The sequence below is a fragment of the Bacillus rossius genome (genome assembly GCF_032445375.1).
Source record: "Bacillus rossius redtenbacheri isolate Brsri chromosome 4 unlocalized genomic scaffold, Brsri_v3 Brsri_v3_scf4_2, whole genome shotgun sequence".
Lineage (NCBI taxonomy): Eukaryota > Metazoa > Arthropoda > Insecta > Phasmatodea > Bacillidae > Bacillus > Bacillus rossius.
In genome coordinates this window covers 31,389,828-31,409,746 of record NW_026962011.1, presented here as the reverse complement: position 1 = coordinate 31,409,746, position 19,919 = coordinate 31,389,828, and the positions used below count along the sequence as shown (strand labels likewise).

The 19,919-nt window shown below is 41.9% G+C and overlaps 1 protein-coding gene across 1 annotated transcript; it reads right to left on the bottom strand.

The window, feature by feature from the left end:
* Window positions 1-5,475: 5,475 nt before the first annotated feature.
* Window positions 5,476-9,094, bottom strand: LOC134541817 (uncharacterized). The gene is made up of 2 exons (XM_063385511.1): window positions 9,084-9,094; window positions 5,476-6,049 (listed from the first exon to the last, which is right to left on the bottom strand). The coding sequence occupies exons 1-2, from the start codon at window positions 9,092-9,094 to the stop codon at window positions 5,476-5,478; spliced, it is 585 nt and encodes a 194-aa protein (XP_063241581.1).
* Between the last annotated feature and the right edge of the window lie 10,825 nt (window positions 9,095-19,919).

Below are 19,919 nucleotides of genomic sequence, written 5' to 3'. Positions count from 1 at the left end.
CGCCAGTTCAGAGCCTTGCGCTTAGAGGCTATACCGCGCTAGAAGCACCAGAAAGCGTCGCGCTTATCATCCCGCCTCACTAACACAGATACACCCCTGACGAGTACCGGTTGAAAAATTACTAAGGAAACACGCTTTTTAGCCATTTTAATTCTTCTAAAAATACAGTTTTAAATCTTAATCCAAAATCAAAAGTACTTTTCGGCCCTCGGCGAATTCTTAAATGCTTTTCGTAAATAGACCACCCTCGGATATATTGAGTAGTTTAGAAATCGCGTTGTTTTTCCTGAAGCTCTGCGCACCGTGTGTGTACGGGCAGACGGCAACCTTAAATAGGCTGAAAGTTGACTCAAAAGAAAACTGATACTCCATAGAAGCGAGCTCTTATAGAGCTCCTTTTAAAGACCTGTAATCAGACCGCTCCGCGGCCGGTTATCCGGAAGGAACCGGCTCTAGTTTCGTTAGAATGAAGTGTAGACTCGCGGTAGCTGGTGGAAGAGTTCTTATTTTCAATATGAAATTAGCGTTCTGGAAGGCGGTTATCGCCGCGGGGGTAGCTCGTGGCTGGTGGGACTTAACTATTCCTCTCCCCCCCCCTCCCCAACCACCAAATTGTTCCAATCCCTCGTGAGAGATTAGGTGTTGCCACACGTCCACGTTAATTTTTATTTATTTATTTTTTGTCTTTACTACTTGTTAGGCCCGTTTTACAATGGCACGGAAACGTAGACGGATTACGTAAAAGGAGGCGGATTTCCTGGAACGTTTTACTATCGCGTCTCTGCTGCATCCACTTTGCACTGAAACGTAGTCAATGGAAACCATAAGGTTATGAAATGTCAATATATTATGTTTCAAGACCATAACACGGGCAGAATGCACACAAATAATAAAAAATAAACTACAAAATCAAAATAGAACGCTAAATATGATTGTACTTGGAACAATGTTTAACGTAGGCCTATATTTAGAACATAAGCAAACATGGCTACCACCACAGCCAAGTACTCGGCTTCTATCGGTCGCACGGAGCAAGCTAAACGTAAGAGCTCAGCATTGCCGAGCTAATCCGTACGGGTCTGTCTCCGTCTGCGTGCTGTTGTAGGAACTCTCTTCCGTGAGATCCGTTTCCGTGTCCGTGTCTTTGCAGAACGGTCCTTAAGAGCTATTCTGTAAATCAAACACTATAGCTCTTTTCCGTGTGTTGAACCTGTCCCTTATATTTTCAAAAGATTTTTTACTAGGTGTTACGTAATTGGCGTAAAAATTTGCGCAGGTGTTTACAATAGTTGTTATCACTTGCGCAACTTTTTACAGAAATTAAATCACACTTAGTGAATATCTCTTGAAGATATACGTGACATAACAATGAATACTAGAATGGTGTGCCGTTTAATCTACACAAAGAGTCTTTAACTAACAGCAGGGGCATGTGTCGTTTTGCCTAAAGGTGTTTTGCCTAATTTTAGGCAAAAAGCCGTTTAGCAAAACGCCGTTAGGCATAACGCCGTTAGGAAAATCGCCGTTAGGATAAACGCCGTTGGCCAAATAGAAGTTAGGCAAAACGCCGTTAAGCAAAACGCCGTTAGGCATAACGCCGTTAGGCTAATCGCCAGTAGGCAATTTGCCGTTAGGCAAAACGCTTTTTCCTCTTTTAGGCAAACCGCTGATAGGCAAAACGCCGTTAGGCAAAATGCCGTTAGGTTAGATTAGGTTAGGTCAGGTTAGGTTAGGCAAAACACCGTTAGGCAAATCGCCATTAGGCAAAACGCCGTTGGCCAAATCGTAGTTAGACAATTCGCCGTTAGGCAATTTGCCGTTAGGCTAAACACCGTTAGGCAAAACGAGGTTTTGTCATCATAGTAAAATTTTATGCAAAACGCCGTTAGGCAAATCGCCGTCCGGCAGAACTCCGTTAGGGAAAACGCCGTTAGGCAAATAGCCTTTAGGCAAATCGCCTTTAGGCAAATAGCCGTTAGGCAATTCGACGTTAGGCAAAACGCCTTTAGGCGAAATGACTTTAGGCAAATCGCCGTAACGAATTAATGTTTAGGCAAACCGTCTTTAGGCAAATCGCCTGTTACTCAACAGCAGTGACGAGAAAGAAGAAACCAACATGGCGTGAGAGACGCCACCTTGACGACTCGATAGGTGGTCGAGTGCTCTGAGCTCGACAAAGAGCTCTATGCCGCAGTCCTCGTCACGTGGGCGGTTTCTTCTCTGATTTTCGCTCCGAGGTCTGGACATTTGGGGGATCAATTTTGGCGCGGGACTAGACCTGAACACCATCCCTCGCTGTTCATCCTTGACTCGTTCCCTTAACTGTTATTTCCATTGGCTCGTAATCGTATCTGGAGAGTCAAAAGAACCGGTGTGCAGTCATCGTGGGCGGCTCTTTAACTATTTATGACTTCATTGCGGCGGCACTTACTTCTTCTCCTTGCGCATACGTACCTTGGATGGATAATTAGAGGTTGATTTTAAGTGTTGGTAAGTATAGAGGATGGTAATAGCATCTGGAACCCCAGGGAATCATTTTAACGTATTGTTGTCAAATCTTCACTACTATAAAAAAATATATGAGGATGGGGATCTCACTTGACGAGGTTTCTCACGCGGGCGAAAGACTATGGTTGGGCTCCGAACCAACTGGTTACCATCTCGACGATAGTAAAGTTCAAGTACCGGGACGTTGATCGAAACTACGTCTCTCACTGCGAGAGTTCGCGAACGTAGCCAAGGGGCGGATCATGATGTTCTTCCCTCCTTCTCCCCCCTTTTCCCAAGTCCCAACCAAGTCTTACGTGGCCTGCTCCTACATTTACGTTATTCTAATTAATTATTTTACTATGCCAAATGTTTGTGGGAACGGAAAATCAAACACTAATATCAATGTTCATTTTATAACTGTAAAGCTCTTGTTTTGTAGTTTATTTATTTTCTCAATTCGAATTTTATATTTCCTTGGAAAAAAAAAAATGTCCACGGGCCTGCTGCTGACAACTACATTCTGCACGGGGTTCACTTATTAGAAAAAAATAATGGAATACTTAAAGGGTAACATAGGGTAAATGAGTGGACAGTTTAATTATTTTAATTATGCCCACTAATGTATCAAATAAACACAAAATTCAAATTACAAAAAAAAAATTAACCACATGAAATAATTACCTTTGAATGACCTCAAGTGTGTTAATTTGTAGGTATGGCTTCTAACCCAATTTATTTTTTCATGTTAAAAGCTGAGGTGAGTTCGCTACTAAACACAACCAAAACATTTTTATGAAACACACTTAATCTGTAAAGGTTTAAGGAAAAAGTTTTCATGGTGGAAAAAGAATGTGCAATTTTAATTTGGAATTATTAATAATGGAATGCAATTTTTTTTTGTTAATTCTGTAGTATTAATTTGGCATTGTTTCTGAGTAAAACTTTGACATATTAAATTTTAATCTAAAAATATATAAAAGTGAGATTTTTTTTTTTTTTTTTTTTTTTTGTAAATTTTTAGCTCCGTTTCACCCACCGCCGATTCACCCCCACGTTACCCCTGCCTTCACTGCCGTGTGGGTGAAAGTGTGTCGCCGTCCTCGGAGCCTGGGAAGCTCGGCTCTGCAGACCCGGTGTTGCCCAACCTCTAGGCGGGACACCCTCCCCCCCTCCTCCCCCCCACCCAGCCAACACAGACACCGCGGGGGTGAACTCTGACCCCGCGGAGCGCATGACCCGCTCGGGCGGACACGACGCCGACCCGCCAATCTCCATGCTGATTCCCCATCCCCCCTCCCCTTTCCTCCTTCAGCACGGCGAGCATCGCTTTGTTCCGTGACGTCACGTCATGCTGGACTGCAGGCGCGTGCACGGGCGCATACACGGTCCCTCCTCCCGTTCAACTACCAGTCGTCTTAGAACTGAGCAATTATTAGAGACAGGAAAAATTCGCGGGTTCAACGACCTCCAGGATAGACTCCACTATCCTCTACAAACTCGGGCAAATACCAACTGTTCATTGGCTGTTGACTTGTGAGTCGTCTCGAATGGGTAGCCTGTGATTCGACACTTCTATGAGGGAGAGTCTCTAATTGGCCCTCATAACTCCAGATTAACAAAGAACCGATGGCAGAAGCAGCACTAAGGTATGATTATTTCAATTGTAGCATTTCACGAAATGAATCCGCGAATTTTTCAGGTCTCTAACAATTATTAGGGGCAGGCATTTTTCGCGAATAAATCTGAACGCCTATTAGACTGCAACAAGGTATAACCGCACCAGCGGTTTCTTCCTTGTGATTGGCGGCCATCCCGCGAGAGAAGTCGTTGCCTTATTTGACTGACCTACCCAGGACGCGTTTGCTTTCACACCGAATTACTCTGGTTGGTGTTGTGTCAATCGAGATTTACCTGAAAGAAATTCACCCAATCACGAAACACAGACGGTGCTACAGTGTTTTAACTTATAACTAGTCTCGGAAGCTTTTTGCGAAATATGCATGGCCCTAAATTATGAATCCTTCGAGAAGCGGATACACTCACGAGTAGCGTCATAATGAGAAGATCGGAGGTTCGGAAATAACCCGATGAAACCCACGCTAAACGCCACAGCTTCGAAATTTTTTGAACGAGAGATAAATTTCTCGCAATGTTCTTTACCTTTCCCACGTAACACTAACTGCTAGCGGCTGGTTGACTGTTCGTTTCTCGCAACATGTCGTTTAAGACCACTTTTGAGATGGCCCAAGGCGGTCGAAAAAGTATATTGGATTTTTTGAACGTCATAGACCCCCCCCCCCCCTTTTTTTTCTCTCTCTCTTTCTATCACTGCCTACAATTGGATTCAAGCGAGGCATTGTGAGTTATTTAATGTGCAGTTGTAAAACAAATTTTGTTTAATTGAAACTTTTTTACAGTTGGTAGAGTAACATCAGAATCATATGTTACCAGAAGTGAGTAGGTAAACGTTTGTAACGAATATTACTTGACGGCGCGGGCTATAATTTAAATGTTTTGAGTTAAAGTATCTTTACAACTACAGCGCATCATTTAGTTTGCTATCGAATGCTTTTGTAAACTTTTACATACTTTCTCACAATTTTTTTTTGCATACTTTTGCATACGGTCACTACTCGTATTTCCAATATGATTGTGTTATATTTCTTCTATTATAAACCCATTAATTCATTCTTAGATTCTATTAAGACGTGGATATAGACTTTAGTAAATCAAGGTCTATTTATAACACGTGTTTCAAATATTAGAGTAGCCTAAAAAATTTAATTCCCTCTACTCTGTGAAGTTTCAATTCTAACCCATTTGTTAGCCACGCACCCAAGGTCAATTTTTTTTTCAAAGCGGTTTCTAAAGTGTCATGATGCCTCATAGCAACGCAGCGACCAGCAATCAGCGACACGGCGACACGGTCACACGGCGACACGGCTACACGGCAACGCAGTGACACAGCGACACAGCGACCAGCAATCAGTGACACAGCGACGCCGCGACACGGCGACACGGCGACACGGCAACACGCCGCGCAGCGACACGGCGATGCAGAGACGCAGCGACCCAGCGACACAGCGACACAGTGACACAGCGACGCAGCGACACGGTGACACGGCGACACGGCGACACGCCGCGCAGCGACACGGCGATGCAGAGACGCAGCGACCCAGCGACACAGCGACGCAGCGACACGGTGACACGGCGACGCAGCGACCCAGCGACACAGCGACACAGTGACACAGCGACGCAGCGACACGGTGACACGGCGACACGGCGACACGCCGCGCAGCGACACGGCGATGCAGACGCAGCGACCCAGCGATACAGCGACACAGTGACACAGCGACGCAGCGACACGGCTACACGGCGACACAGCGACACGCCGCGCAGCGACACGGCGATGCAGAGACGCAGCGACCCAGCGACACAGCGACACAGTGACACAGCGACGCAGCGACACGGTGACACGGCGACACGGTGACACGCCGCGCAGCGACACGGCGATGCAGCGACGCAGCGACCCAGCGACTCGCTCGTGGACAGTATTCGCCTGTGCAGCCCCCGGCGTCCTTCACACTTCCGCCTCGGGATTAATCACTGCCACACTGTGCAACGCGGATACGCCAGTCTCGGCACCCGGGAGAGATGAAGGGGAGGTGGGAACCGGTTGTAAAGATTGCATCGCGCCGCGCCGGTAATATATGGCGGTTGGGTTCCCGTCACTTGCGTCAATTGCCTTACAAATCGTCAGCAAAGGCGAAAAGTATAAAATCGCAGTGTAACGTGAAGAGGTTTGCAATATTAATGCTATATACAAAAAAAAATTAAAAAAATTGTGGTTTACTGAATGGTAGTTTGTGTCACCGAAGAAATACTTTTTCCCTGTTTTGGTAGAATATATTACAAATAAACATTTCCAAAGTACGTAAATCAGTTTCATTATTCAAAACACTTAAGAAAATAAAACTTCTCTTTTTATTGACAGAAAAAATATTTTTTTCCATGTAAACTCCAACAAAAATGTTTTATTTCAACAAAGCTTATGATAAGTGACGCTAAATTATTGCTGTATCTAATAGGTAGGGACCGGAAAAATTCGCTGGTTCAATGACCTGTAGGATGAACTCCCTAGTTCTACGTACACTCGGTCAAATGCCACCCACTCATAGGCTGCTGTCTTGTGAGACGTTCCAGCGTAGCAGCCTGTGATTCGATAAAGCTTGGGTTGGGTGTTTCTCATTGGCCCAGAGTCATCCAGGTGAGTTGTGAACCAATAACAGAGGCAGTACTGAGGTATAACGATTTGTATTTTAGCCTATCGCGAAATGAATTCGCGAATTTTTCCGGTCTCTACTAATAGGTTACTTATTGTAGTCAACTTGAAACACGTGTGGGGTCCACGTTAAAAAAAACACATTTCTTTAATGGCAACAAAACTGTTTGTTCAATGCAGAGGCTGTGTTCTCGACGGTAGAGCGGGGCGTCTCCGCAAGTAGGATAACGTGGCGGACGTTGCCGGTCGCCAGGGGGTGTTCGAGTGCTCCCGCTGACTCCGCCGAGCCCAGCTTATCAGCTTCACTCCTCGCGGCGCCCGGTGACAGGGGTCGGGCAGGGCTTAGCCTCTCGCATCGTGTCAACATCGAGCCTGTCCGAGACGTGGATGGTTGTGTGTTAATGTTATTTCAAAAGTTGTGAACGGCACCATTTTATTCTCTTTTTTTTTAAAAAATAATTTTCTGCTTGAAATTAGTTTTACACAGGCCATATGTACGACGTAAAAATAAAACAATTTACTTCAATCTCTAAAAATGATTATATTTGTTACATTTCTTAAACATGTCACGGAAGTTCCATGCTCGCCCAGATGTATGAGAATTTTTCTTCGTGAATCCATGAGTCCATTGTATCACACCTAAATTTGTTCTGGAGAAAAATCAAATAAATAGTAAAACTACCATATTTGTGTGGTCAATTTTGCATACAACTGTATAAGTAATAACTGCCATCACATTCTTAGCTTGTAAATTAAATATTTTTTTACGGCTTGGTTTTATTTAAATTCATCACAAAGGTGCTTATGCCAATAACTACGACACTTGCAGGAAGATCAGGAGGAGCCCACCAGGCATGAGCCTGGAAGGACTGAGTAAGCAAGTATGTCCACAGAGTGATCTTTCGCTGATCCTCGAGAAGGCACGTTTTCCAAAATGTTAATGCTTTACGAGTAGCGGTCCTGTAATTCTTATTAATTCTTGGTTTGGTTCGCTAGGGGTTTATGTCGCACGGTTATGCACAGCGCCTTTAGGCCGCGATAAGATTACTCATTATTCCAATTATTGGCAGCCTTGTATTGATCATCTAGATCTGAAACCTATTGGGTATGCTATGGATAGTAGATGTGCATTCCTTTAATTGTCCATGCATTTCTCAAGATTCCATTTTCAGGTACTCTCTGGTTGTGCTTCCATATTTACTTTACGCCCTGAAGTATGCATTAGGGTATTTTAACACATATAAATGTTAATATGCATAAGAATTGTTATGAAAGATTTATATTTGCTAACTATTTTATGCGTATGCATATTATATATGTCGTTTGAATGTAATATTCACAGTGCATGAGTTTGCAAAACTTTTGTTGGTTTTCTGCGCGAGCTTCTAGTTTTTGCTGACAAGTCGTATTTAAATTTTTCCTGTCGATCGCATCTTTGTGTCCGTACTGAAGGCAAAGTGGTCAATAGACCGTTGTCCGACATGCTTGCAACATGCCAATCGTATCTCTGGCTTTGCGCAATAACGTCGTCGTTTTCGGTGGATTTTACACGCGTAGTTAGGTATTAGATTGCAATTTTCAGTTTATCTTCATTCGGTAAACGGGCTTGTGTTCCCTCAATTTTTCTGTCTTCGCTTCGTCGGGTTCTCTTCGAACTTGACAATTTTTGTATCCAAACCTCCTCCTCTTACATTCTCGTATGCTTCCCCTGGACCACGGAGGCTACAGACCACTTGAGTACCGACTGAGCGCCCGTGGAAGCGAGTCATGTCGGGCGCCGGTGTCGTATCCCCGAGCGGAATGGATACCTCTTTTGCTGAGTGGGTAGGTAGGAGAGTGAAAGGCAATTACCTAACTACTGCTCACAAAAATATTCTTGCTTTTTATTTCACTGAATGACCATACAACTGGCTACATTCGATTACAAGTTACTCTACAGCATGATTACAATTCTTGTCTTAGTCAGTCTTACAACTCGCAGTACAAATCCCTGGTACAGGGTGGTCCCCTACGTCTCTCGTGGACTCTACATACTAACTGACGTCCCTGAACCAAAAAGCCCCCCTGCAGCTTGTGAGTCACTATATATCTGTTTCTGCTACGTCTCAGGACAGTTGTTCCTTCTGGAAACTTTCGTTTACAGAGTCTGACACAGAACCTTCCGTGGTTACACAATAGCTTCCAGAACGTTTTGTTTTTCTACTGCGTGCTGGGGTCGCTCAATTCGCCCCGTCCAAGTAAACTACCGAATCATCTTATTTGTACTGAAATCATTCTGTTGTCCGCCTGTTCTAACAGACTGTTTACATACCATGGAGCCATAGCTGCTCTGTATCATAGGCCTCTTATTTCCCGTGTTATAGCATTTAAAAATTTTTAATTATTATACATATTTAGCAGCTCACAACACCGGGATCAAAGCCACGGCCCTCACAACAAATCATTAGTGCTTTCACTAATGATCCGAGCCCAGGTAAGTTCGCAGATGTTCGTATGGAAAGATCACAGGAATATATCGAATTGCTTATTCTTTAATGTTAAAAATGTTTAACATTAGGAAGCTGACCAACGACGCAATGGCGAGATTTAATTTCCATCAGGAAAAAGATTTTATAACCAAGTGAGGTGAGATGAGATGAGCGCGACGAGGTCGGCTTGGCTCTAGAACTGGACTGCGAGTCCCGCGTGGTCTGGAAGTGCCATCCCGGCCGGTCTCAAGATCGCGGCGACGCAGCTGTATCTCACTGCGTCACGCGCCGCACGCAGCGGCCCTCCGGGTCCCGTCGACTGGAAACTTCAGCTCGAGAAATCACCCAGTTATTCACCGCGCTCCTCGTTAGCAGCCAGCCGCCGTGTCTCGTTGGGCAAGAGGCGCGAAACCTTCGGTTCCGCTTCTTGACCACTGCACGCCCGACGGACGTTAAATCGCGATATGTCATACTCAGCATCACGGAGTAGGCGCCGTGTGTCTCCTGGCTGAAAACCAGAACTCCTCAAGCCTCCGCCTGGTCTGTGCAGTTTCTTCATCGTGACTGCTGCGCTCTGTGTCCCAGTCACTGAAGCTTCGTCCATCCAGCGGCTCCGATGGAACAGTAACAAACAGCAAACGTTAATTTTTTTTCTAAAAGTTCAAAATTACAGCTATGATTTTTATTTCAAACAGTGTATTTTACTGTTAATGTAATGTAAGATTTATTTAATTTCGTAACGTGTGTTTTAAAAAAATCAGACGTAAAAATAAACGAATTAGTTTTTTCTATTCATATTCGTACTCTGCAGTTGAGTGAATTATGCGGCAGAGAAGTACATAAGTCCGTGTTCGAGTTCAAGAACAAGTATGGACTTGTGGCCCCGTGGTGTGCTAAACCAGCCCGCACTTGCATAATGAGTGGCCTCTAGAAACGACATCACCTAGCATGCTGTTGATATGACTTCTTTTTTTCAATAAATAATTTTTTTTACAAAAAAATGTTTATCTTAAATCATAATTTTTTTTCACTTATTTACTGAGAAACGAATTTCTAGCCTCTTAATTTGAGATTATACTTTTTATTTCGTAAGTTACTATTAGTGTATAAAATATTCTATATTTTTTTTCATATATAATTAAATTTGGTTGACGTTTATATGTATCGCTCAAATGCCTTATCAATTATAACCTGCAAAACGCTTTATAAAGGGTTACGTTTGTTTATATGGAAAGACGCGAGAAGTACACAGATACGTTTCCTTGCACACTAGCATACTTCACTAGCAATTCTTGCAGCCCTCATGGTGCATTTTCAGGGACAAGTACATATAATTATACACTTCAGGCTAATTCGTATATGGCGTAAATATTTTATTTAACTCGGAAAAACATGGTAGCAAATTTTCTACCATACAAGATTTTTATTTGCCATTTTTTTTTGTTTAGTCGGCTATATTGGGCCAACGTTCCTTCTACATGTCTTTACAAACGCCTGTTTCTTTAAAAAGTTAATAAAATCTATCTTTACATTCGCCAGATATGTTTATGCAAATTTTATTTCAGCATAGCTTCAGCGGTCATTAAATTTGCCTCCAATACGTTTCCAAATATTAAAAAAAAAAGTTAACGCTTTTTTGGAGGGAGGTTGAAAGGAAAAGAAACTGCCAGTGAGAGCAAAATAAAAAAAAATAAATATGAACAGTCGATTGCCAGGTATAATTTATCGAGAGAAGGGCAAGCCCATGTTAATCGTTGCGAAACGGAGGCAGCGTCGTAGATCACTAATGTCGCGCGGACCGGCCTCGCAGCCACGCTGTGTCGACGCCGCGGCCGCAAACATGGACGGCTTTCGCGAGAGAGAATGTGACTGTCGGTGTGAGGGTAGACCAAGGAGGTCGAGAACAGAAAACACCTGGAGATGCCACAGCAGGAGCGAGGGTGCGTCCGAAGGAGCGTACGAGAGCGGTGGCCAATCAGGTGGCTCGGCACTCGCAAGTCAGAAAGTCCGTCGAGTGTCTGATTTCCTCGCATTACATGCGGCTGAAGAAATCTCTGCGGCTCAAAAACTCATAACTAGGACATTGTCTTGCCTTAGATAGTATGAAACATAGAACAGCTTTATATGTGACATTACTTTGGAAGGTTGCAACTGAGTGAGTGCCTATTGAAATTTTTGTTGCTTAAGCTTTAATTATATTGAGTGATTGACATTTAAATTTAAATTTAAAACTAGAAATAATTATGTGAGTTAGTGAACGAAAGATAGTGGCCCTGTGTATTCGAGAATCGCTGAGATGATAATAATTATTAGTTTAAGAAATAACTATAATTTTATTTAACAAGACTGATTTCTCAAACCAAAATCTATTGCCGCGTGCTTCTCCCTGCTTCCTGTTACACATTTCCGTTGCATTCCACGAAATTACTCCCACCAAATGTCGTATACTGAGAGCTAAGACTTTACATATCAAGCATGTGTATTTGATAATTAATGATCAGTTTTAAATATCGGTTAAATTAGGTAATTTATTTTAATAATTGGCTACTTAATCGTTAGAATATTTTATTTGAATAACTTATAACTTTCTCAGCCTAATCAGCTGTAAAGTAATTTTGACTGTCCATATCTTCACAGAGATATTAACCTACTCTTTATAATAAGTATTATCTACTATATAATTAGTCAAAAATTAACTCTATATCCTACATTTTACACTTTTTCTCTCGTATGAATAGAGTTTAATAATGATGTGTATGGTATGTTTAAATAATCATTCGACAATCAGTAACGCAAATACTTCGTATAACTAAAGTTACTGACTTATTGGTTTGAGGCACTACTTCCCCATAATAATGTGCCACTGAGAATTATGACAATCTAAAATAGTACTATAATGGAGTAGACTTATAACTGCAAAGATATTACATCGAACTTGGTTCATCCAAGCATGAGTGAGATAAACAGAGAAAATCTGGCATTCCTATTCATCTCTAGAATAACAAAATACAAACACTTGGAAGCGTACTGTATCGATATCCCCGTCATACGAGGATATAAATAGACAAGAGAAAAAAAACTTTTCTCGTAGGAAGACTTACAAGCAAGGAAAATGTGCTGAAACCGAGTCATTAACAAGGATTAAGTTTAAGGGGCAAAATACTTGTATTTCGTCCTCAGACAACATAATAAGTTAACATGGAAGCATAACTCTAGTAATAACAACAATTTTAAATGTTTCAAAACCAGTATAGATAGAGACCGGAAAAATTCGCGGATTCATTTCGCGGTAGGCTCGAATCCAAACTCGTTCACTTTCACGCTGCTTGAGTGATTGGACCACAGTGTTTCTGAAGTTCTCTGAGCCAATGGAAAACCCTTAACAAAATATTATCAAATCACAAGCATCCTGATTATCAAGTGTAATGAAATGAGTTAGTAGCCAATGAACAGTTTGAATGTTCCAAAGTACTTAGGTATAGGATCGCGCAGTCTATCCTAGAGGTCATTGAAAACGTGAATTTTTCCAGTCTCTAAGTATAGACAGTAATCATGTACAATAATGACGATGAACACATACGCGGAATGCAAATCAAGCGTGACTCGGGTCATGTAAAGAACCCGATACACATAAAGTCGCAAAAAGAAGCTAATCACACTAGCTACAGCTCATCGTAAGTCCACAAAGTAGGATGGCTTAAACAGTGAAATTTCTTCATGTTTACAATTTGTCAATAACAATTTTAACATTAAGTTACGTTAATGTAGTATTAAAACAGTACATAATTAAAAAGGAACATCGAAGCGTATAGGATCTAGGAAAACCAGGCAACAACGAGGCGAGGGTCATTGATACTTAAAAGTATTTTAGAATGCAGATTCACTAGCTCTCTTCACCAATAATCGGAGTTTATCTGAATATGTCAGTTTGGGGTATAAAAATATCTTTGGCGCACAGGAATCATTACAAATCAACCCCTCAATGTGAAAGTATCTATACAGAAAAATACAGGAACAAGATGTTTCGGGTTCAACAGGCTTGTGGCGCCTACAATTACAGGCAAAACATTTACGATTTAATAGGCCCGTGTGTTGCCAACAACTTTGGAACTCATCTCTCACGAGCATTCCCAATCCTACTGTAATCTCTTCCCGTAAAAATAAACGTGTATGTGTGTGAGTCAAAAAAAGCTATTCTCACGAAAGAGAAACGTTCATTTGGATTGCATCAGAGTGTGTGTAATATCTGGCGAGGCTTATTACCCGCGAGTTAATTAACGCCGGACACTGTATTAGTTGAAAGGGACGAGCAGCTAACGAACACATTGAATGCAAATCCATTCGCCTCTCGCCAGCAACTTAAACACCGACACCAGTATTGCGTTCCGTCTGCGGGTACACATACGCCCGGGGCTCAGTAATCGCGCGGAAAACACACGTGATCATTAAAGACGCGAATGCATCCAAAATTTCTTTGGAAGCGAGCGTTTATTAAGGCAGCGCCCGGAGGCGTCGCTGGGAGAGCGCAAAGTGGATCGAATTTCCGGCGTTGATTGCGCGCGCAGATTAACGCGCTAATGAGTAGCACCGTGTGCTGTCGGCGCGTGACGGAGCAAACACTCCACGAGCGACCGTGCGCGTGGTTGCGAGACCGCCTCCTGAGCGCGACGCCGCCACGAGCACACGCAGGAACCTTGTGCACGGCTTAAAGTCACGCCGGCGGCGTATTTCCAAACCCTAGGTTGACTGGTCAATTTTTTTTTATTTTTGACCTCACCGGGTTTGCACCGAGGACTCCGAGCTCCATGGCATAAGTGTACATTTAATTTTTTTAAATAATTGTTATTATTTTTTATTATTAAGTTCGATTATTTAATGTTTTTTATATATTTTCTAACATAAAAATTACGGATTTTCAAGATGGCGACCATAATGGTAATTTCAATGGTGACGTCATAATACAATATGGCTGTCATAATCCTAGATGACGTCAGAGGCTTATCAGAGGCTTTAGACTTGGATGCTTAAGCCTCTTTTAGGAATTTGGGTTCTTTCTAAGGCAAATTTAATTTTGAGATTTTCGAAATCCTAATTTTTGAATTGTGGAATTTTTAAAGATTTTTTGGCCTAATTTTTTCCTAAGAAATGGAAATTTTCGCGAATTTTGAGGATTTTTGGGCAAATTTTGGCAAATTTGAAGGTCAAAGGTCAATGTCATCCAAGATGGCCGCTGTGACGTCAGTGATTGACGTGACGTCAGAGCTCGGTCAGCACCAGTCACCACCAGGGGCGTAGCCAAGGAGGGGGGGGGTTAGGGTTCATCCCCCCCCCCTTAGCACCAAATCTTTAATTAATTTCTTATTCATCACTCAAACAAATTTCATATTAAAATTAATAAAAATTTTACCATTACAATATTTAAATTTAAGAACCGAAAACTGCTAAAATAGCACTATTTTACGCCTTAAATTCCACATTTTCCCGGGGGCGGACCCCCCCACCCCCCGCTTTAATACGGAGGGGGGGGGGCATGCTTCTTAACACCCCCCACACACAAATCCTGGCTACGCCACTGGTCACCACACCCAGAACCAGTGTCCCCGGAGCCCCATTCGTATAGGTACTACTTGCGGCATATCTATCTTAAGCATTTGAAAGTTACTGTCGAGTTTTGAACCCCGCACCTAACAAGACTCTCATTCCTATTACCTACCGTGTAGTTGCATAGATGACTAGCATTATGTTCCGTAAATAAGTATACGTATACCAAAGTTATATTCTCGCCGTGCCAGATTGCTTCTACCGACCCCCTTTCCTTTCCTTGCGTGGTTCCCCCACCACGCGGTCATCTCCCCTTCTTCGTCTAAGGCGCGGCCAACGAGAGCGCAGTTGAGGCACGCGTCGGCGAGTCAACCTAGGTTTTGGAAATATGCAACCTGGTGAGTTAAAGTCTTAGGATTTTTTTTAAAGTAAATCTGTTCAATTTAGTTTGGACTAAACGTTTTGGGATCATTTTTAAACTTGGAGGAGTTATTATGGTGGGTTGAATAGAGGGCATAAGTCTTGTGGAAACCCAGATGACTTGTGGACTTTACACCGCCCACGAAAGTATTGTTCTCTTTATGTATTGTGTAAAACTGTGACCAATAATAACAATGACGTAATATTTCTAACATGTAAGCATGGTAACCGAACAAATCTTTATTTCATTCACTGTTTAATGTAAATGTGATACAAATTCATAACTAGACTTTGTTATAAGAATTCCGTACCGAAACAAATGACTCTAATAGGTAAAATGTGACAGTGAGGTAATATATATTCATGCCCCTATAGGAAAAAAAAGGGCCTATTTTATATGCAAACAGCAAACACTTATTGAGATCTCTTCCACTACCGTGAGTGAGCATGAAATAAACTCTGTCCCCGCTTTCTGTGAACTTGGCTGTCGGTTCAGCAAACAACACTAAAGCGGAACTTCTCAGATCCTTTTTTCACGAACAGCTGATTATTTTTGCATTTGCAATCAATTATCATTCCAGTTACGAGCAGTCGTTACGCCTGCGTCACGAGCAACCGGCTCTTCTCCCGCGAACAATGGCGACAGCCAAGGCGAGATTACGAGCGGCAAACGGCGAGGAAACACGAGCACGGCGCTTGTAATCTCCCTTCACCAAAAAATAATAATACCAAACAAAAAAAAACGTTTGGCGTAAGCAAGCGGAGCATCGAACAAAGACCCACTAAACCTTCCATCAGCGAGAGCAGCCTCTTTCCTTTCATGCTGCAATCACGACAACAGCGCGCAAATAAAGGAAGCTTAAAAAAAAAGGAGAAGATTGCGCGCCCATCCATCCACTTTACTGCAGGTGCCGAGTGAACATGGCCGCGACTGCGGCGCCCTTGGCGGCTGGCCGGAGAAACAGCTGCGTGTCGGCGCAGACAACACTCGAGGCGGCGTTATCTTGGATTATTTTGATTCTAATATTTAGTGTTATCATATTATTTTTAATAAACTGTTGATATATCAGTATTTAATTATTTATGAAAGGATTTTTATAATAAAAAAGACATTATTTAAAGTCTGTTACATCATATCCAAGGGCATACGCAGGAGGGATGATGGGGGATATTTTCCCCTCTCCGTTAATCCTAAACAATCCATCATTCCTACCATCCAATGGAATGAATTTGAAAGTAAACAGCGGGAAAAGTCTTTCTACAAATAGCCCCCTCCCCCCATCTTAAAATTAAATAATTCTGCATGTACTGACAGCGATAGTGTGGTACGCAGTTTTGTATTAACCGTTCGTATATATCTTTCGTCTTCAAACACAAAATTAAGTTTTCCTGAAGCCATAGAAACTTTAGTATTTCATAGTTTGTGTTGAAAATTGCATTTAAGTTCCTTAAAACTATTCAATAAGAATTTGTTAGGTAAAAAAGAGCATTTTATTAACAATTAAGTCATTTATACTGTGAATTTATTTAAAATCGATTCCAAAAACACGAACTATAAGAAGCAAAATAATTTGAGGTTGATTTGAGATTGATCTAGTTAGCAATAATACTACTGCGATTTTCCATTTTACGTTTGAGAAATGGTCGTTAATTACAGCCAATTAAAACGCGCGAGAACACTGTATGTTAATGTTTCAGTATTGATTTTCTTAGTTCCCCCCTCCCCACAAGTACAGTTTGGTTAAGGATAGCCTCTGATAAGTTGTTAAGTGTGGCTTCGGTGTTTAAAATACGTGTCAAATGGCTTTGATAGGACCATTCAATCGTATCATTTTGACGTGACAACGTCTAATAAATCGATGAACGCCGGATGCACGCACAAAAACGTGTCCCGTTACGCACATTGTCCCGTTACGCTCATTGTACGCTTGCGCCGCATCTATCTCTCTTCCACTCGATTGGAACAACCATCGATTTGACTTTTTCGAGGCACATTAAACTTGAAACACTCCCATTCGGTTCCTACTTTTCCTATCATCGTCCTATACTTAACAGAATAACACAGATTGGAAGAAGTTAAATAGCAAACATCTATAAAAGTTATAGTTAAAATAATCTCTTCGTTAAAGTAATAAACATATTTGAATTAATGAGTGCAAATAAAAGTAAATTTATCAATTAAATTGTAGATTTCATTTCACTCCTTCTTTGTATCCATACAAACTAGTGATGATTCAATAAAAATGATTCAATTTTATTCAAAAAAGTATACAATATTTCATCAATGTTTTGTTATGACGTTGTCACGTTAAACTATCGTCCGTAAACCGACTTTACCGACAACCAATTTTTTGCTGGTAACATATAATTCGTGCATGGAGCAGGTGTACACTTTCTTGGCTAGAGCCATTGACGTCTTGTCTTCTGGGTCGGGGCCACGTCCTTGTTCCAGATGTTTGAAGCTTTACCTTGTTGCAGTCACAAAACACCTGACCTTGGTTGTCAGTCGCCCCTGATGATGGCTGCTACAAGGCGCGCCGAAACGTCAGGCACATCATCAGTTACAAGGGCGTGGCGCCCAACCCAGAAGCCCCAGCAGTAGCTACTATTACAGGTGACCTCGGTAGGTTTTGTGTTTGGTTCTGATCTGCACACCCGTCTCTTTGCATTATTATTTATTACGTAATAGGATCTCTGGAAAAGGAAGACGGACTGGTTACAATCAACAAATGAATGAAACATTATTATATCGATTGAAAAGAATAAGATGATAAAAAGAAGAGGAAGACTACATGTGCTTGATGTAATAACGATAACTACTACACAATAATGGAGTAGGTACTCTAGAAAAGACCGACCAATGAAAAAAATGAGAGATGGAATATTTATTATACCCTATATTGTAGCACTATACAATGCTTTATCCACTTACACTGCAAACGATTAGTTAAGAGGCAACACATCTATCGTGCACTCTTAAAAATGTCCTGGGACATTAGTAAATTTACAGCTATATTCCTAAATTTACGAATACCGCGTTCATTTACTTTGAACGTAACTCCAAAATAATATTATTTTTTATGTTAACAAAACATTGAAAAACTGGTTAAGTCTACAGTAAGCAGTGGCGGATCCAAGGGGGGGGGCACCAGGGGCAAGTGCCACCCCCCCCCCCACCCCCGTAAAACCAGTTGTCTGCTACATTAATATTGCCGACAAAAATGATTGTTTCTGAAACCAATAAAATATGTTAATATAATTAATGAATTTCTTGTAGAATCATAAAATCTGGTGGTTGGATGTTATGTGTAATGTGAGTAGATTAAATACAAATTTAGTAATTTTAAGACATTTTTTCTCTGGCTATTCTGAAATCCTAGAGAGTGCCTCATCGGAGGTTAACCTCTGGATCCGCCACTGACAGTAAGAACACTTTTATTTTGACCACGGGTGTGCTTTACTTTTTTTGCTTTTTATTTTTTTTTTTAGAACGTAACACACAACAGAGGAGTCGAAATACGGCGTCGTTTCTACGAAGATCCAGTTATGTGACGTTACTAAGAACTCTTCGGCGAGAAGTCTGTGAATTGACGGTAATTTCTCTCGCCGTACGGGAGCGCTTGCGTGCGAATATGGTGGCTTCCTCCGCGGCGGAGTCAGCGCCCGGACCTCGGAGAGCAAACAGCGTCTCCGGCTAACTCGTTGCGCAAACCCTCGGCGGTGTTTGCTCGGAGCTGGCGCCTGTTTGCCGAGCCTCGCTGTCGGCGGGAGGAGGGCTGTGCGGGGCCTTCCGGGGCCTTCCGGGGCCTTCCGAGGCTCTGTCCCACTACACGTGGGCGATCATCTGATTACTTTGACATAAACTATGTTCCGTAATGTGTATTTCGTAAGCGCTCTCGTTTTTGTTTGGCGTGACAACGTCTAATGAATCTATGAACGCCGGCTGCACGCACTAAAAAGCGTCCCGTAACGTACATTGTCCCGTTACGTTGTGTCCCGTTACGCTCATTGTACGCTTGCGCCGCATCTATCTCTCTTCCACTCGATTGGAACAACCATCGATTTGACTTTTTCGAGGCACATTAAACTTCAAACACTCCCATTCGTTTCCTACTTTTCCTATCATCGTCCTATCCTTAACAGAATAACACAGATTGGAAGAAGTTAAATATCAAACATGTATAAAAGTTAAAGTTAAAGTAATCTCCTCGTTAAAGTAATAAACATATTTGAATTAATGAGTGTAAATAAAAGTAAATTTATTAATTAAATTGTATATTTCATTTCACTCCTTTGTATCCATACAAAATAGTGATAATTCAATAAAAATGATTCAATTTTATTCATAAAAGTACGCAATCATTTCATCAATGTTTTGTTATGCCGTTGTCACGTTAAACTATCGTCCGTAAACCGACTGTACAGGCAACCAATTTTTTAGTCCAAAATTTTGCCACAAGAGATTTACTTAGAATGCGCGCAAGTAATCATAATTGTCAACACTTGCGACCCTTTTTTTTTACCGCTTTTAGATATGTAGGCTTCCACAGCTAGGCACTAAGTTTGTGCCGAAACATAAAATGCTAGAGAGCTGTGAAGATGTATTCACAGGAATGGCATAACATTGCGGTAACCAACATGGCGTCTCGGAGCGAGCTTAAAGAGTAGCTATGAACACACACTCCCCAACATTCACGATCACTTCTACCATGATATGA